Below are 20676 nucleotides of genomic sequence, written 5' to 3'. Positions count from 1 at the left end.
ATACGAATACAGGACTGAAATATTGATGGGTTTGCCCACCGATGTTCATCAATCCTAACATAAATCCCCTTGTTGCCATGTTAATAATTATTTCATTATTATCAGCCATTTTATTTTTTTGTTCCTTATCAATAATGCCTTGTACTTCCATTTTTGAAATCTGCCACTATTATGCCTTCCACAGATTTGTAATGTTGCTATTGCCTTACTTGTTTGTACTTACTTTGTTTAAATAAAGTAAAAAATAAAAATTGGAGCAAACAGGATTAAATTAAGTTTTACTAATTTGATTTTTTTCCCCAAATATGTCAGCAAATTTTATTTGGAATGTAATAGAAACAATGCGCTGGGAAGCACAGTGGGGTTCATATTGGCAAAGACACCATAATGTGTTGTTGTTTTATTTGGCATGATACAGAAATGATGACCCATTTTATGTTTAAATTAATTTATTTCAACAATCAGCCCTCACACAAACACACACTCCCAACCAAATAAATCTCATTATTTTTACAAAACAAAAAAGTTTATATACAAAACGTAGCTATTTTATTCACAAAAAGGTAAATATATTAGTATAGATCCCCCCCCACTCCAAAAAAAAATAAAGAGTTATACAAGTGGCAATTGGCACCTCCAAAAGACAGGCTTTATCACCAGCGTTGCATAATATTTCCTATTTGTAAAACTGACGACTAATTCAGGCACATTCTGTAATCCTCCACACTAGACTGCTACATTTTTTAAAAACAATCCAAGCCAGGGATCCAGCCCCTTTGATCTTTTAAAGGTTGTTTTCTAAGAACTGGTCATTCCATTCTAAAAACCATGATTCAATTCACCTTTGATTGAAAGGTAGAGGTAAACGTCTCACACACACAAACACATTTCAGTGCAATCAGCGAAGGAAGCATAATTATAAAAATATACTACATGATGATTTCTTAAGACAAAATGAACTGCATTAATAAAAAGCAACATTGACACCTACTGGCTGTGCTTCTTAAAAGCAGACAAGATTCACACATTTACTTAAGAAAATAACAGGAAAAAAACATCTCCACTTTAATCCCTTTGGTTACAGTTTTTGTTGGGGTTTTTTTCAGCATATTGATGATTCTTCATTAATTAAAGCAGGTTCGTCACATGAATTGTCTTCATGAATAGCCTGATCCCGCTGTGAAAGTGTACCAGTTGTCCCAGAGAATTTGATCATTTCTTTGAGGAGTTTGTTGTCTCAGTTTTTCTTCTCATCACCAGGGAGGAAGTAGGGGTTCTCGTGCCCTTCGACCAGATAGGAGTAACGGGACGTGTTTTTACCTTTGAAGGTCTTCATCTCCTCTGGGTTCAGCTCATACGATCCTGACTGGAATGCCAGCAGAAGTGTGGAGTGTTATTGTTTTTTATACAGCGATGATTTAACATGCTTATACCCAAACACCCAAGTAAACCTAGTACACATACACCGATAACCCTACTGATTTAAGGGTATTGATGGAGCTAAATTCACTACAATCAGCATGGAGAACAAAGAAAATAGTCGATAACATTTCCCAAACAACCAGAAACATCACCACCATTATGCATGCAAACATGCTGTCTAAATTATCTGCAGGGGGCATCAAGGGAAAAAGGTCTAAAAGCAAAGCTATACCTTACCTTTTTCCATCCTTTCTGCTTCAGGTGACACCCCTAAAGCAACACACTGTGAGTCAGGCAAAGCAGGGAGCAGGGGTAGGAACTAATGCTAATAGGACTGTATTTACATTCTGGATGAGTGGATTAAATACAATGCTGTGCAAAGGTTAAAAATTATCACTTGTGTTTAATACTCAGAGTGAAATATAGGTTGTTGATTTCAACGTTAAAAAAACCCAACTGAGGTTGTGTTTTTTTTTTTTTTGTTAAAAAGCGGGTGATAGGGAGACACATTAACTAAATGTGGTATAATTTAACCATTTATCTGGATGTTTTTCAATTACAAATAATCAGATTGGCGTTTTTGGTGAAGGTTAGTATGTGACGGCAGTGAAGCTGAAGCAGCTAAAGCCTTGTTAAAAAAAAAGAAGCAGCAAGAGACAGAAGCAAGTGTTTGAACTTACAAGGCCATTGCTTTGTCGCTTTTTGTCCACCAGCATGTTGGTGCTGCCCCCTTCTGTCATCTCTATGGAAGCGGCTGAGTCCCAGTTGGAGTTTGCACGTGGGATGGGGGTGATGCTAATGGGCCATGATTTGTTTAAGTCCTCAGAGTATGGACTGGTGTGGTGGTCAGGTTTGTTTCTTGAACATCTTCTCCTGATATATAAGGAAGAGCAAAGAATTAAAAACATAAAAATGAAAAAAAAAAATGTTGTTGTGCTTTCATTTTAGTTAAGCAAATGTTTTTACTGTAAATTGTTTGCTTCCAAGATAGTTTCTCAAAGTTAGATTTCTTTTCTTTATTATTTAAAATACCCAATTGGTTTTCTAAAGGTCTTTGAAACTCTTTTTTTTTTTATGTAAATTGACCGCTTTTCCTTTTGTGTAAATTGACTGACCATTTTGGAGATTATGAGTTTAGAAGAAAACAAACACAACATTCACTAAGTTTCCTAAATAGCAAAAAATCATGTGACTTAATTTATCGTTCTGGCTGATCATCACATCTCTGTAATTTCCAATGCCTTTTGCACCTGGTAGATTCACAGCACCTCTTCTCCTTTTCCTACAATCATCAACAATGTGTTAAAGAAACAGCAAAACCTTGCTGGATAGAAATTTTGTCACATGGATAAACAAAGCCATAAGATATTATTTTAAATCGTTTGCCACACATGTGATATTTATCTTGTTTAATTAATCTAAGAAGCAAAACAAGAGCTGCCATAATGTCACTGTATTAGTGCGAAAACACTTTAACTGATACTATAAGGTAACAGTATCCAGTCTTAAGTTCTGGGAGTCTCTCATATATCCACCAAATCTGCCTTCCAAATGTTTCTATAAGCTGTGAGGGCATTTCTTGTCACTAGACCACTCAAAGATGTAAATTTTCCTTTCTTTAACTTGATGTTTACTGTATATGTTCTTTTTTTTTATGTATGGAGTTTTGGTTAAAAAAGAACTGCAGTTTAAAACTGCTCATAATTGACTCTGCCTTGACAAAAATTGATCTACATGATGTAACTCATGTCATGATGCTCCATATGTCTTATAAGCCATAAATGTGTTATATTTCTACAGTAAAGTGAACACTCTGCCTGGTCAAACACCATTGAAAACCTTGTTGCTGCAGCAGGATTATTTCCAGCAAGTCTGACATGAACACTTACTGGTGAAAATAACTTAGTTCAATCAACACAACTGTTACTGTTATATACTTGCTCAGTGAGTGGGATTTCTTGGCCGGCTTTCCTGTGACCTTATTTCTATACGCAAACTTGCAGATATTGTTTATAACTAAGAACCAAGCCATAGATTAATAGCAACCATGGATTTCTTTTTTGACCTTTTATTTTTTTTTTACCAACATAGATTATTACTGCAGAGATTAAACTGATTTGACAGGCAATGTTTAGGACAGGGAAGATCTTAAGAATTATTACTAATTAGCCTAAATACAGTAAAGGCTAATAAGCCAAGCAATTAAAACACAGCTTATATCTTTAGACAGGGTCTCAAAGTCATGTCTGATTTTCTTACCAGCAACAGTAAACCAGCGAAGCTAGAAGAAGGATGAGGAGAAGTCCTCCTAACACACAGGAGACGATCACCACTGCCAGTAATGATGCTGCAAAGACAGGAGAAATATTTAAAGAGATTTCCACAGCAGGATAAAAATTCAGCTGCATTGTTTCTCTGCTGCTAACATGATGGAAGACTCACAGTCATTGCAGTTGAAACCAGCATACCCAAATGGACATCTGAAAGAAAACAACTAAATTTACACTGGCACATTTTGCATTTACCAATGACTCCACTAGAGGGAGCTAGTACATAAAGCCCTGTGTGAAATATGTATACTCACGTTTGGCATTTGTCCCCCACTGCCTGCTGCCCACTTGGACAAGCTGCAAAAAAAAAAGACACAACAACTCAGTGACAATATCTTTTACTAGAGAGCAAACAAAGCTACAGTTTCAGGCTCTGGAGGCAACACAAGGGCTATTACTAGCAAACACACAAAAGGATATTATGTATTTCTTGGGAAAGAATCTGTTAGCAGAATTTGTTTGAAACGCATTCAATCATGGATTTCCAACAGCTGATCTCATTGGTCACATCCCTGCACGATCTAAGGCAAAGTGGTGATTCCTCCTCATGTTACCAGGGTAACGTCCAGTTAAAAAGAAATAGATTAGAGAGATAAATGAAGATTGGGTCAAGGGTCTGCACAGAGAAAAGGCTACAGCTCTTGACCTTGCCTGTGAGTTTTACTCCCTGTTGTTTCTTTCCCTCCTTCCCACAGAAGTGTTTCAGTGGGGATAAGGAAGGTTTGTTACTAGTCTCTAGACTGTCGATCAGCTAACATTTAACTTTGTCCACTTTAACAGTCTTTACAATTGAATGTATACTGTGTCTGTTCCTCTAAATTACCATCAATTGTTGGATAAATTAAGAGCAGAATAATGTCAACCAAATAATGTGTTCACAAAAGCTGGTCAATAGAGGTGATACTTTGATAATGATATCAATGTGGCTTTTGTTGATGAATAGCCAGAAGAACGCCGTTACAGAGAAGCTAGGAGAACTTCATGGTTATTGTGGTTCAGTGACGGACATAATGGACCAGTGGAAGATGTCCTGGTTAGATGAGATAAACTTCAAAGTTCTTGGCTGGCATGCAAAAACTGTATGTTTGACCCAAAACGACTGCAAAAAGTTCAGTTAAATATTATCTGCATGGTGAAACATGGTGGCAGCACCATGGTGTTGGGCTTTCCTGCAACAGGCACAACTAAACTGGTTAATTGTGGAGGACAAATACATGGTATGCTGTTAGAAGCTAAAAAAGTGTATGGAAACAAGACAATGTAAAAGCCATAAAAAGTCTAACATATTTGAGACAGAAGAATCAAAAGGTACCTTTACAGCTGGTGGTGGAGTAGACTATGGAGATGTATCCCTCTTTACAGGAGCAAGAAGCTTGGCCTTTCTCACTTGTGCACTTTGTACTAGAGGCCTCACAAGGTAATGGCTCCACCTTACACAGATCCGTTGCTGAAACAGAGGAGGTAAAAAGAAAAATCTTAAGATAATGATCTGGAGTAACCTAGAATTCTTAGGGATTGCATAAGGAGGTAGTTCTTGCCTGTGTATGTTGCCCTACTCAGAAGTCCTGTGGAGCTTCCTAGAGCATTTTTAATGACCTCATCAAAAGATTCTTGAGTAGCAGGACTGTTTTCAAAGATGTTATTTACACTTGCTACCACACTTCCAGGTCTAGGGAGGATGGAAATATCAGAAAAAGAGTTGTGGTATTTTACAATACACAGAGACAGCAAGAGAAAGACAGAAAACTTACTCTAGCCGAACAACTTCTGATCCTCTATATCCAGGCTCATTTCTTAGGAGATTTCTGAGCTACAACAGGGAAAAGTCCTTTTAATGAGCAAAAAAAGGATAACCTGTAAGAGCAGATTCATTGGTTCACGATCTAACAACTCACCTCTGCTGAGATATTTGCTGCTGTCCTCTGAAAGATGTTGGATGACCTGTTGCTCATTTGATTCTCAAATGTTAGAGACAGGATATGAAGCCTTCCTGGGAATATTTGGGCTGCAAAGACAACCAAATACGTTTATCAAGGAATGTTTCCTTGCCAGGTAAGGAGGTGTTTGTATCAAGCTCATTTGGGGTATTACCTGGAACACATTGTCCATTATGTAGAAAGTTGCCAGTGAGACACTGACAGGTGCCATTGAGGCAGATGCTTTTAGCAGGACATTTGGTGGAGGAACAATCTGGGGAGAGAGATTCAGAAAACAGAATACTTTAAAGATTTGGGTCTTTTTCTTTCAGGTCACAAGAGGATTAAAAAATAATTTTAGCACCATTTGGATTCAGTCTATCAATTAAACGATGTCTAGTATAAGGCTAGAAAAAGAGGTATGATGCTTCTTTGTACCAATCTAGATCTCAAGATCAATCCAGCCATCAAGCTGTACAACTCCTCACTTGGGGGAAGGAGGAGGTGATAGGAAGTGGGACAAGGGTCAGCACCCCCCTCCTTGGACATCTTATGCAAAGCATTACCTATTGTCACTCAATAGTCTTCTCTCTCACTGTGCAATAACAAAATAACAAATGCCAACTACTGTGTAGTCTGTTTTTTTTTTTTGTTTTTTTTTACTTATTTATAAGTTGAGTACATCTCTGCAGTACAAGTGCAATAATCCAAGTCAAAATGGAAAGGGACCTAAAGATTATTTATCAGACTAGTGGCCTTTATTAAGGTATTTTTTTTAAAGTAGTCAGACAGGAAACTGGATTAAAGAGAGAAGACATTTGGCAAAATTCCCATCCTGGAACTTGACCCTGTGATGGTCGCATCAAGGACCAAAGCATCTTTACATGGGTCACATGCTGAACCTCTACACCCATTCCACGCCCCACAATTATATACCTAATATCTCAACAAATCAGCTGGCATATTTCAATGTTTTTAAAACATCCAATCAAGTTTGCTAAACTCCTACCTGATGTCACTCAAGACGTATATTTTGTCACTGTGGGACAATAAAAGGTGTTTCTATTTTCAGACCAAATGCAGCCTTTTTGTGTGCCAGGTAGAACATTTCCAAAATTACAATCAAATGCATAACTACTGCTTACTGAAAGAACAGTGGCAGCAAAAATCTAAACTATTATACATACTGTAAGTATATATTGTATTTTGCAAATAGCATAATAAAAGTATAAAACTTCTAATGTGTGTATATTACACTAGAACTTTGACAGACAAACACACCTTTTCTAATCAAGCTAACCTGATCAACTGCTCTGACTCTAAATGGCAAAAAATCTTTGTTGAAGTTGTGCTTCTGTGCTCAAACTCTAAGGCTATGGACAGTCAGACACAAAGGAAATGGTACAAACCAATAACAGGGATCAGCGTGAGCGGAACCTCTGTGGAGAGGCTGCTGCTGGTTCTTCCTGTTGTGAGAAGGGTAGTGACAACCTCTGTGGCTCCACTGGTGGTGGTGTTGGTGTCCAGGGTGGGAATGGTGTTCATGGTTGAATTTGTGATTATAGAACTTATAGTGGTGGTTTGATCCATAGTGTTGTTGGTAACTAAATCATCAAAAATTAAACCCAGTCAGTTCATCAACATATTGATAGATAAGCCAGTATCGAGACACATCTAACAAATGATTAATGCAATCCATAGTGTTGTTGGTTACTAAATCATCAAAAATTAAACCCAGTCAGTTCAACAACATATTGACAGATGAGCCAGTATCGAGACACATCTAACAAATGATTAACGCAATCAGAGCATGCTCCTAGAGAGTGGTTATTTCTACATAATACATTCCAATTCCATGTCCAATTTTCTTCCCCATAACGGACTCATGTCCTACAATTTTGCATCAATCAAAACAGTCCGGTTCTAATCTTTTCACCTCCTAAAAAAAACAATTTGGACCACTTTCATATATGATACAATAATACTAACTAGATCTCTGATCATCTGCAGCCTGAAGAGTTATCCTGCATTTTCTATGACTTTATAGTCATTTATAGCATTATAGCCAGGGCTCCCAGTACACATCCTTACAGACTTCTCTACAGCAGCAGCAGTCACTAATTGTTTTGCAAATGTCCGCTGTTAATAGTCACACTGTTTTTTCTTATCCTCTGTCACTGCTAATGATGGGACCATTACGCTGTCAGCTCTCATTGCTCGAGAGTTTAATAATGACACAGAGAAAGTGACATCCACTATTAGGTTTTTGTTTGTTGTTTTAAAACAAATCTTTATTAAACACTTCTAGTGACATTCATCTTTATATCTGTCAATACTGTGCTACGGTGACATCTAGATTCTTCTTCTGTGCAGCGAGGTTGTCTTTATGTTTTGATTGCAGCTACATATATTTATTGGTATGAAACACTAGGCTGAAGAGATTGGATTCAATATAAAAATTGGACTCAACTATCAAGACCTTTTCTGTGAACGTACCTCCTCAGTTAGAGGAATAGACATTGCTGCTGTTAAAAAGGTTAGGTTTACCTGCTGAGTGTACTGTTGAAGGACTGTTGGTTGTATTGCCAGCAGTGGTAGAGTTGCTCATGCCTGGGGTGGTGCTGGATGGCTGAGGGCTTGAGATGAGTGAAGAGGATGGATTGACAGTTGATGTAGGACTCTCAGAAGCTCCAACAGAGCTTGTATGTGTGGTAAGAGTTTGATCTGATGTAACCAAACTTATAGTTGTTGTCATGTTGTTGGTCTGTGGAGTGGTGCTAGTAAAAGTTGAGTTGTTTCCCATCTCTGTGGTTGTTGAAGTGATTGTATCATTGTTTGAGGTAACCATAGTTACACTGGTGGATGTGCTTTGTGGACTAAGAGTAACATTGTCACTTGTAGCTGTTGTTGTGACATTGTTGGTGAATGTAACAGGTGCGCTTGTAGTTTTTTCAGCAGTTGGAGTTGTAATTGGCACATTATAAGTGGTGTAGTTGTTTGTTGTTGTGATCGTTGTGTCATTGCCTAGCGGTGTAAGTGTCACAGACATGGTTGTATAGTTGTCTGTTGGTACAATCGACCCATTTGTAGTCATGCTATTGATTGTCGGGTTGATTGGAACAGTTGAGTTGTTGTTGTTAGTTGGTGTGATCGGAACTGTTGTTTCGTTGTAACTTGTTGGTATGATTGGATCCGTTGTAGTGCCATTGTTGCTTGTCTGAGTGATTGGAATTGTTGTTGTTTCATTGTTGCTTGTGGGTCTGATTGGAATCGCTGTTGTTTTGTTGTTGCTTGTAGGGGTGATTGGAGTAGCTGTAGTTTCTTTGTTACTTGTTGGTATGATTGGATCTGTTGTAGTTTCATTATTGCTTGTCTGAGTTATTGAAATTGTAGTAATTTTATTGCTTGTTGGTGTGATTGGATCGATTGTGGTTTCATTGTTGCTTGTTGGTGTGATTGGATCCACTGTAGTTTTGTTGTTGCTTGTTGGTGTGGTCAAATCAGTTGTAGTTTCATTGTTGACCGTTGGCGTGATTAAAATATCTGCAGTTGTTGTATTACTTGATGTAGTGATTGATGCATCTGTAGTCATAACATTGCTCGTAGGTGTTGTCGAAGCTGCTGTAGTTTCAGTGCTGCCAGCCAGTGTAGTCATATTGTTGCTCATCGGAGTGACTGAAGCTAGTGAAGTTCCGTAGTTGCTTGTAGACATGATTGGAATATTTGTAGTTGTGTCATTGTTTGTTTGAGTAGATGGATATTGCGTCAAATTTTCGGTGGTTAGGGTGATTGAGGCACTTTCAGTGGTATCACTGTACGCTGCATCGTTGTTTGTTGGACTGAAAACTGTAGTTGGATTGTTGCTTGAAGCTGTGATGGTAACATCTGTTTTATTTGTTGTTGGGGTGACTGAAGCAGCGGTAGCCATATTTTTGCTTGTTAGGGTAATTGGTATATCTGTTGAAGTGTTATCAGTGGTTGGCATCAATGTGCTAATTTGTGTGCTGTCGATTGGAGTAGGTGCAGCAGTTGTAGAAGGTGAACTGCTCTTCTCTGCCAATGTGGTTCCTCCAGTGATGAAGGCAGTAGGAGAGTTGCTTAGGCTTCCTGTGGTGATGTTCTCAGTATTGTTCCTGTTAACTGAATACGCTGTGGTTATCTTAGGAGGAACTGATGATGTCTCTAATGTTTTTACTGTGGTAATGTCCAAAGCTACAGTACTTTTTGATTCTGTTAAGAGATTTATGGTTGTGTTGTTGCCATTCTTAGTACTGTAAGTAGTTGTAGTCACGTTAGTTGCCTCCGTTGTTGTTGTTCCTGCAATGGAAACAGAAGCATAAAATTGTCTTTTACATTGTCTTCGCTGGTAACAGTTAAGTAAATCTTTTAGTTAAGCCTTGAAGGATAGCCACTACATCAGACACAGTTTTTTATCCCTCAGACACTTAGCCAAACTACTACCCTAAACCTTACCCAGAAACAAATAAAGGAATACTAAACACATATTTTTAGGACAGTGGAGAGCTTTTCTGTATTACAACACTGTAACACTAACTTGACTGTAAGTTTTCTGTCTGCTATTTATGTCTTATTTTCCAATAGGAAAGGCATAAACCAATCAGAAATTCTTGTCTGCATTCACTATTGTTTGTTTGGAATGGCCATTTCTTTGTCACTGGAGATTCAGCCTAAGGCTGGAGAATATGGCTTGAAAATCTAATCTTCCATTTTTTTCAAAGCAAATTTGATTAATCAAATTTTTTTAATTATAAAAATCCCAAATGACAAATACTGCAGAACTAACTGTATAACATTTAGTAAGAGAGAACATTTTCTGTTTAAGGTCAGAAAGGATAAGATTACCAAAGTAAGTTCTATTTTATACTTCCCAAAATAAAAGTTCTATTATTATTATTATTATTATTTATTATTATTTTTTTTTTCATTGCCTAAAATTCCAAAGTTAATTTTCTAAGTGTTTTGTTGATCATTTTGGGTTGTCCTTCCATAAGGTTCCGATATAAGTTTCACACTTTTCTTCAGTCATACAAGAATTCGAAGTGATTTTGAAACTAATTCTCTAAACTTCAGCTTTGGATTTATCAAACCAAAGGAAATATATCTGTCATAATCTCTTTGTTCTTAAGTCAATTTCTAACCAACAAAATATATTTTTAAGCTGCTTTTGGAGGAATCGCTTCTCCTTTGAAAAAGAAAGAAAATAATCTTAGGAATATATATCTTTCTTTCTCATAACACTGGTGTTTAGAAAAAAGAAAGACATCAGATTCTCCTAACTGACCAAAAAAGGAAACATTTAATGCAGTTTAATGTCAGGCATAAAATGGCTGTGTCTCTTTTTATATTGTTTACATTGATATTTAGTTTAAACTGCAAGTAAATGCATGCAACATTTTCATTTATAATCACAGACAGTAGCAGAAACTTTTCTTCCTTTGATGTTTTTAAAAGTTGACAAAAGATTGCCTCAGCAGATAAGACCAACAGAAAATGACAATCGACTCTCAAGTTCTGCCAACGTCACCTGCAGATGGGAGCAGCCTCCTATTTGTTCAGAAGGCAGTTCCAATTTAGTCTGCACCAGCTCTATGTTTTGTATTTATGGAGAAACAAAATGAGTACCGGGGCTGCATGAGCTGCTCTTCAGCAGCAGGGGGTCTTTGATAACAGCACTGCTTTAACCTTGTTTGTGTCCTGTCCTCATCTGCATGCACTTAAGGAAGCGAGAGAGAGAGAGGAAAAAGCTAGGTGGACGACTCAATTTTCTCAAAGGAAGCGGAGAAAATATGAAGACTAATATCAGATCCTGAACCTGATCTGATTATATTCAACGACTCCAAGGCCTCATTTGAGTAAACATTTTTATCACTTAGTGACCAATATTTACTAAGAGATGAAAAGCTAGATGCTGCCCACAGTGACAGCACATTAATATAGACATGACACACACCTGCACCTCTGTAAACAAATATATGTATGTTCTTAAAGTTAATTTAACAAGCAAGGCAGAATGAGTAAATAAAGATTAGTGGAAAAAAGGTTACTTAAGGGGAACATCATGGTACAGGACTGATGCAGCAAAATACATGATAAATCTGAGACCCACTATTTAGGTCTGAATTTAAATATAGTAAACAAGCCATAGCGGTTAACATTAAATGGAGATTAAAAAGAAAACCTATTCAATTATACCCAGTTGGCCATGCTTTGATTAGTCCATTGTATTTTTCTCTTAAATTCCTAAGGACCTGTGTGTCCCTTATGTGAAACTAACTTACTGCAAGAACACCGTAAGCTATGTAACTTTTTTTTTTATCTGCCTTAAAAAATAAACACATTTTGACCATTTTCTTAATGGCTAACATTGTTATTTACTCTGTATCCTGTAGATAAGGTTGGGGTCTGTGAATCATATCTGTTTCAGGTGGTTTTCGTCAATATTAGGAGGTTTCAGTAGACCTCAAGGTGTACACATTCCTCTTAAAATGTCCTGTGAACTGAAAAATAGCCAAAGCAATAATTCATTTCTTTTGACAAACATTTTGACAAACATCTTGATATATTCAAGTAAAAAAAACAAGCAAATCTGATCAGGAAAAATGTGGAACAATAACAAGACAAAAGCCAGTCGCCTTAAACTTATACTGACTGAGACACCTTTAGGGCCTGATTCAGCATTCAGTCTGTGGGAGTTCATGTCTGTCACGTATTATAGTGAATAGGATTAAGCTGAAATAAAGTGCAGCTGCATGATTATAGTGATATTTGCACTTCTTTATATTTAAGCCAAAGAAATTGTTTGAAGACAGCATATGGCTAAGAGTATTTTCTGGATACTAAACGCCTCAGAGTTCACACAACTTCCAGAATAAAAAAGTTTAGAAACTACCAAGAAATGACAGCAATTAGGATAAAAAGCATAATAAAAGGCTGCTCAGCAGGATATCCCAGATCTGCTTAATCACAGTTTTGCTGTAAGGAATTGAGTCTTAATTTACTGCACAGGTAAATATTATAAAGTAAAGGTTACAAGAGATATACAGGAATGTTAATCAACAGTGGAAAAATTATGATCATTTAGATGAATTGAAAGTAAAGTGTAATATATACACATATTATAACATTCTGTTAGAAAGCTGAAGATGAAAGGAGATTTAATTTTCCTGAATCACGAGTCCAAATTAATAACATAACGGTGGCATTGAAACAACAAAACACCAAAGCTTAGAACTAGATCAAACAACAAAAATAAGAAAATAAGAGAAAAAGAAAATGCCTCAAAATCTGGGAGATTTTACAGACAGTGGGTCAAAAATCAAGGCTTGACGTCCTGATAGATTCCTACCAAAAAAAAAAAGACCGAATGATGAAAGTTATTCACAGGGACTAAAGGTCTGCACACCCCTAAGCCACCAAGATTGTTCACTTTTGATTGTGTTCTTAACTGATGTTTCTTTTTTTTATCAGATACGGCTTTATGGGTCAAAATAAATGTTTAAAAAGAATTGAAATCATTACTTTTTTTTTTATAACAAAAAAACCTTTTTAAAAAGAGAAAAGAAGAATGCTACATTTACTAACATAATTCTGAAGGTGTCTTTTTTTTTCTTATGAATGATTTATTTAACTAATAGGTAGAAACTAAGAGAAAGAATTAATCAAAATTATTCAAATACTCTCCAACGCTTACATTTTAACTTTAGAAAGAAGAAATTCAATCACTCAATAGAAAGGAAACCTCAATAGTTTAACTTTAAAAAGGTTACAGAAGGTTAAAGAATAAAATGATAAAAAATAAAATAAAAGCTTAAAAAAAAGGTTGATTTCTGTTTCTGTTTAATTAAAAATGATTTGTGTTGCATCTTATTGTTAAAAATGTTGCTTTTTAGGCCTGAATAAACCTACCTGCAGGTCTTCACCGTTCTTAACTTTTTATGTGAGCATTTGGATTCTTGGCAGTTGCAGCCTAACACCATCCATCTCAATATGATCCTGAAGCTGTGAGCCTATGAACAAACTTGCTTTTGTTCTGCTTTTTTGTGGTCCAAATGATTGATTTGTTTTACAAATATTTTTGCTTTCTTCTATTTTATTATCGAATTCATGTAAAGAACTTTGAATTGTCCAATTACTGAATTGTGCTATACATATCAAATTGCCTTGCCTTGTCTTGCCTATGAAGCTGAAATGCAAACCTGTCTGATTTCCCTGAGATCATTAATGATTTAGGTACCTGGGACAAAAAGTTACAGCAAACATCATAAAAACCAAATAGTCTATATATGGAAACAAGGGGGAAGTGAAAGACAAAGGAAGGCAGAGAGATAAGAGTTTGTGAGCAAGGCTAAACAGAAAAATAAACACCATGGTTCTCTTCTCCTATTTTCAGGTCATCTTCTGTAAATCCAGTCACTGGAAAATGTCAGCCATAAATTAATAACTCATAGGACAGCATAAATTAGCTTCTAAAAAGTGATAAAAAAGAATCAGTTACTAAATATTTTTCTTTCAATTTGTCCTCCTCATTGCAGACCAAGTAATTTCTCACACCTCATACATCATTATTGTTTGAAATGTTTTGGCCTATAACTAAGTATTTATACCCCTGGTAAAATTTGATTTAAACTTAAAATCAATAGTTAAATATATTACTTTAGAACAGCCCAGCCAGAACCCTGCCTTAAACTAATCCAGGTTATTTGAAGGGAGTTAATGATTAGGGTGCTTCAAAGGAGGCCGCCCAACCTGAGTGACTTGGAGCTTAACATCAGATACAAATGGTCAAAATATCAGTGGAAACCTGCAAAGCAAATAAAGAACAGTTTGACTGTTGTAAAACTAATAAAAAGCTTTTTTTTCATTAATAATTAAGAACAATATATATTTTTTTCTACATCCCATCTTTTTGAGAATTGTTTTTGAACTAAATGTGATTATATGAAATGATGCACTACAGGGGAATCTGAACCCCAATGATGAGGCAGATATGATCATGCTTAAACAGCAGAGTAATTAAAAACACACTCTGTGATGCATGTCTAACTGTGAGTCTCCTGGCTTTGAGGATTTAAGCTACAGGCGGATAATCTCTTGCAGACACAAAAGAGATGACTGGGTCAGGCCTGGTGACAAGTGGGTCTAAGGTCGCCATTGAAAAACCCACCCAGGAGGATGTGGATCTTCAGAAGATCCGGCTTTCCTCCATTTCCTATGAGGAATTCTGATAACAATCTGTCATAAAACCTGAATCAGTTCACCTTTTCTGGGTCTATATAAAGCAGGTCTGTAGAAGAATGTTAGACAAGATTTCGGATTTCCCTCATTTCAGCTTAGGGACAGAAACAAAGACTTGGTTCGGCTAGTTCGGCATGCTGCTCATATTCCAGCTCAACACCGTAGCTCAGGGATTTTTATTCATGTGACACAATAGCGCTCCTGTGAAATACCTGCTCCTGACCTGAACATCAGATCCAGTTCCTCATACACACACCTTCAACTTCCCATCAGCACTGCCACTCCCAGAGAATAAACCCTGCTTGGTTTTGATAACCTGAGCTGGATTCTTATTTTATGCAGAAGGAAAAGTCAGGAGACACCCATCAAATATTTCCTGCTTATTGTTCAGAGGGGGAGAAAAGTGTGGTCCTGAGACAGTTTGCCAGTACCTTTAGCTGCAGTGCATGAAGGAAGCTCCAGATTAAAGTCTGCAAGCTGAGCAGGAGATGAAATGACATGTTTGCTGCAGAGTAATGAGGAGAAAGCTGAGGTCAAAGGCAGGAACTCAATAAAGACTGCTCTGTTAAACGAACTCATCCAACAGCTCTAATTACTGCACATATGTCTCATCAAATCGTATAAACTGATTTACGATCGCCTCCTTTTTAAAAGTAATAGCCGCCTGAAGGTCTGCACATCAAAGAGGCTCAGTTGACATTGGTTCAGCAGGAGGATCCTCACAGAACAGAAATGAGAGCTTTTATTTCCATCAACGGTAGGTCATCCTGCTGAGTGTCCTGATCAGAAATGACACCCAGGATGCTTCGAACCGGCGAGGTAAAAGCTGGGAAATATGAGGAAGTTCGGATTATAATGATTTTGAAGTTGGCATGGAGTTATGGTAAAAATGACAGAAATGTTTTTATAAGTAATATAAATCCAAGCATTATTAGAAAGTGTGTTCTATGTAGGTTTCCCTTACATGTTTCCCAACATGATTGGTTGGTGATGCTCTCATGTTCTAAAAGGTCATCTGATTTGTGTGTAACTAAGTCTGACCTCCTTCCCTCTGATTAATGTTTATTAGGTCTTAGTCCTAGTAAAGCCCTTTCATGTTTTGTCTGTATAAAAGGTGCTCTATCAATAAAGTTGAATTGTTTGTTTGAATAAATTGAGTTAAAAGGAGTCAAAACCCAGTGTATCCAGTCGTGCTTTCCTCAACTTTTTATGGTCAGTCAGATTTAGGTGGTTTGCAAATTGCAATGCATCAAACAAGATGTAAAGTCTAAATGTTATTATGTTGTTTAAAGCTACAGTGTGTAATAATTACAGGGATATACAGTCAGAAATGAAATATATTATACATAACTATGTTATTTATCATCATCTACGAGCTCAGCCTCTTAACCTTAATATTTGCGTTGCCTTAGAATTCGTTATTTATAATTACATAGGAGCGGGTCTTGCAGCCATGGAGGCAGACATCTTTGCGCTACGGCAGCGCAGAGCCAACAAACTAGCGATTGCGAGATCACCCATTACGCTCAAAAGTAACTACGGCAAGTTGAGAGAGATGAACTGAGACGGTACTGAACAAGAGATGGCAGTATTATGCCTGAGAATACTATCTGTAAAATTATCTATGTAAACAAACCTCATCACTTGAGAAGGTAGGTGATGCGGACGTCGTGGAAGACATTTTGTCCCGTAACGCTCGCCGTACTGTTGGGGGGGAGAAGCGGTGGGGGGGAGATGTTCATGTTGCTGCGGTCTGCAGTCTGGACGTTAGATGTCGCTAAAAATTACACACTGTAGCTTTAAAGCTACATTTGGATCAATTTTAAAATCAATCTATCTGGATATGATTGGACCAAAGACGAAATCTGATGCACTTTGGTTTACCTTGAATTAACCACTTTAACATTATTATTTCTTATCGGGACAAAACTCATTTTGATTTAGGGTAAAACAAAAGAAAAAAATTATGATCAGTAGGAGATAGCTGCTCCTCTCAGAGCCTTCCAAGGCAGAAAAACTATTCTGATATTCTAATCCAGAATCAAAATAAATTGTGTAAACAGAGAAATGAGAGCATCACAACAAAGACGAAGCCCATGTTAACATTTTTTTTTCTTGGCAAAAGAAAATAATAGCTGTGAAGTAAACGTTAGTTAGTGAAAAGTAAAAAATGTTTCTTTTCTCTTATTTTCCCACTGTCATACCCAAATTTCCTTATTTGAAACAATAAAGGAATTCTTATTTATATTCTTATGATTGGCATTAACTGATGAGGTGACAGTAATAAACTCAGCGCAACAATAAAAAATACAACATCCTTCAGAGTGGAAGTCAATACTGTGAGAAGAACACATCAGCTTAGTTTTATTCAGAAGCTGAAGAGTGTAGTTTAAAATGAAGTAACAGCTGGTTGAGACATGTCTGCTGTGGATTTATTCAGCAATGGAGAGCAAAGCATACAGCTAAAAGGGAAGGATAAGAGGAAAATGCTACAGCTTTTCTGTTTAATCCCTTGTAACTGGAAACTTCTGTCTTTCGTGGAACATAATAGATTTTAAAAACTTCCAGTTAGGGAAGGTATCCTTGTTCTCTAGGGCACTGATTCCGGACATGCTAGACTTAAAACATTCCTAAGGATATTTGAGCCTATTTTTTTTAACTATTTTAGTTAAAGGTTTGATAAATTATAGATCTGGATTCTTTCCATAAACCGAGACTAAATTCTAGCATAAGTTAACTGGATGCTTGGCTAAATATTTCACCAGGAGCTGCATTAGTCAGAAAAGGCTAAGAATCTGTGTAGAGGTAATGGTAACTGTGCTAATCAGGTTTGTCACATAGGATGCTAGAAACGGTTCAAAATATGAGCTAAATTGTTTCCTCTTTCTTCAATAAAAGCCTTTTAACTGTTCTTTCAGGCTCTCGATGTGACATCACATCTGCTCCGGGAATGTAAAACTTCACCAACACTGGAGAACGGAAATTTCTGACATAACTCTGATTATTTTATCTTAAGTCATCAATCCAGAGATAAAGGCATGCTTTGGACCATGTATAATGAGGACAAACTGTTGGAGAGATGCGAGAGTGATGTCAGGTCCTTTTATTTCACTTGATTGTGTCATTCTGCATTTTTTTTTTTTTTTTTTGCAGACAGTCTTTAATTTAACCAGCTTCCTGTGCAGGAAGAAGTGGACGACAGAAATGACTTCTGTGCATGTGGGCAAACGGACGTCTTAAACTGCAACTCGGAGGTAACAGATGGCTCCCTAGAGTAAGAGCTCGCCTGCAGGGCTTCTGCACATATCATATCCAATTAAAGCTCCGCCAGCACATGCTTTCCAATTACAGGACAAGATTTACTGCCCCGAATCAGGCCTAATCCAACAGGAAGTTGCAGACATGCAGCCAGCGAGGGGAAGAGGCCGCAGCAGAGACGGCAACAAGCGTGCGTGAAAAGTGGACTGAAAGACAATATTAGCCAGCAGGTGGGGTTGAAATGGGGAAGATAAGCAGATACAGGGAAGTTTAAAAGGACAGTGGAAGAGTATAAAATCCAGAAGGAGGAAGTATAGACAATCTTCCCATAAATAACTGAGAATCACCAGCGAAACAACCTACGTGTGCACCACCATAAGTCACATTCAACATAAAATTAGCTTGATAAAATAAACATTTTAGATCCCTGCATCTGTCTCTGAACTCCTTGGCAAGTCTCTCATGCTCTGACTATGAGCCCATGATGACTGGTGGGCCAAACATGACACATGGAGTCATGATGCGGTGCATCGTTTAAAGTGCTCCCCTCCTCTATACATGATATTTATTATCAGGGGGCTCCACAAAGTACGGCGCCAGACTAAGAAAAGGAGGAGGAGGACCCTCAGGAGGTCTCCTCATCTGGACCTATTTACTGCTCCTTTTAGACACACACCTCCAGAGTAAAGGGGCTCTCCTCTGCCACTGCTGTTTAACAATTGGTATACAAGCAACAGCATGACAGCGAAGGAGACAAACATTCCCACCATATGAACAGGTCTGTTTTCACCTAAGAAGCTTTCAGAAACACTGCAAAATGAAAGAAAAATAGAAAACTATTGAAGGACTTGTAAGCTTAGTCAGAGAATGCACACTGAAGAGGTCTTTAAACCTCACCAAGCAAGCAGAGCTCCGCCGGGTTGTGAAGAGGCCAGAGAGAAAACTCTGGGGGAAGCCAAGCTTCAGGAGAGCCGGCTGTTTTTTATCCGATGCCTTTTCACTGGCATCTGTCCACCTTCAGAGGGCTTTGAGTCACGCTGAGGGAGCAGTGAGTCAGGTCCGTGACTATTTTTATGCAATCCTACCTAAGAATGTGAAGCTGGTACAATTAAAAACACACTTTCACACGGAACAAAATCTGATCTTTTTGGCCTTGATTTCTTAAATATTTAGTCAGAAAACTGAAAACAGTTTGAAACATATGGTACAGAAGTGAATAATTTTAGGGTTTGTTCATTTAGTAAACAAAGTAAGTTATGGATATTTAAATAAAAAAAAAGTAATATCTCTCAACAAAAACTAGTTCATTAGAAAAAAAAGATAAAGATAGATATTTAGCCGCCATATTTCCCAAATATACTGCAAAAGACATGTTGACTGGAAGAATTTCTTTGTCCAAAAGGTATTAACTATCACCCAGAAAATAGAAATCTGCATTTTCTCAATTTAATTTTATTCTATGTTATAATTTACTGATTGATGATATATGATGATCAATTATATATATATAGATAAATTTCATCTGAATTGCTTTTTTATCAATCACCATCATATTTACTGTACAACTCCTTTGTACAGTAAATATGATGAGTTCAAACAGAGATCAAATATCTTCTTTAATTTGAAAATGCTTAAATTAGAACATGAAACTGTCAAAAAATAAATAAATGAAATGTATTTCATCTAATAAATATGTATCTAATAAAGCTGACGTCACAAATAAAAATTAAGTTATTGCAGAGGAAACAGTAGATATTTCTGATTTGACATTTTGAAATAAAACATTTTCTCATAACAGACTTTGATGTTATAACTAATATCTAAATCAGCTATTACTTCATCTGGAGTATTAGTATAAAAACTTAACTCACCTTTGGCGACATTTCCAAAGAGAAAAAGCAGAATCAGGCAGCGTGGAAACATATTTTAGCTCAGAGGGGCTCTGCTTGTGAAAGGAGGCGGTGGTTAGAGGAGCTCCCCGCTCCGCTTGTTAATATAACGGTGCTGAAAGGAGGAGTCTCCTCCAGGTGGAAACTACAGGGGAGCTCTGAGGAGGACTCAGCGCCGCATCTGATTGGCTGACTCTCCTGTCACTCATCATTACTGCGCTGAAGCCGCGAAGCCCCGCCCACATCAGGGAGCAGATATGTGGCTGTAAACCTGGACTTATGAAGACTGTCTCAACCAATAAAGTCTATTTTTAGCTCAGCGTTTAGATGCAAATAGAGAGACTGTCCTGAAAAGGATAGACAAGGTGTTAACATAAAGCCTTTAATTGTTTTTTTGTTTTTTTTTTAACAGAATCTAGGTAATCTTTATTTTTGGCTAAACCTCTTTAAAACAAAGGCTTTGACGTCACTGGTTTAATAGCACAATGCTCTAAAATTGCTATAATTCATATATATTGTTAGTTGAAAAAATTAAATCAGTATTTATTTATTTATTTGTTATTTGATTTGTTGAGATAGTGGATGTCATTTTGGTTGTTGGCTGGC

The 20676-nt window shown here is 37.1% G+C and overlaps 1 protein-coding gene across 1 annotated transcript; it reads right to left on the bottom strand.

Moving 5' to 3' along the window:
• Window positions 1–470: 470 nt before the first annotated feature.
• LOC107096385 (uncharacterized threonine-rich GPI-anchored glycoprotein PJ4664.02-like) lies at window positions 471–20152 on the bottom strand. Its single transcript, XM_015393004.1, has 14 exons — window positions 20053–20152; window positions 8216–9985; window positions 7078–7272; window positions 5844–5942; window positions 5648–5757; window positions 5504–5562; window positions 5291–5421; window positions 5065–5199; window positions 4007–4049; window positions 3865–3902; window positions 3682–3769; window positions 2103–2295; window positions 1660–1692; window positions 471–1366 (listed from the first exon to the last, which is right to left on the bottom strand). Exons 1-14 carry the CDS (start codon window positions 20102–20104, stop codon window positions 1238–1240), a joined length of 3075 nt encoding a protein of 1024 aa, XP_015248490.1. The 5' UTR covers window positions 20105–20152; the 3' UTR covers window positions 471–1237.
• Window positions 20153–20676: the final 524 nt, after the last annotated feature.

Source organism: Cyprinodon variegatus, unplaced genomic scaffold (assembly GCF_000732505.1).
Source record: "Cyprinodon variegatus isolate N-32 unplaced genomic scaffold, C_variegatus-1.0 Scaffold620, whole genome shotgun sequence".
NCBI classification, from domain to species: Eukaryota; Metazoa; Chordata; class Actinopteri; order Cyprinodontiformes; family Cyprinodontidae; genus Cyprinodon; species Cyprinodon variegatus.
This window is presented reverse-complemented; position numbering and strand designations above follow the sequence as displayed.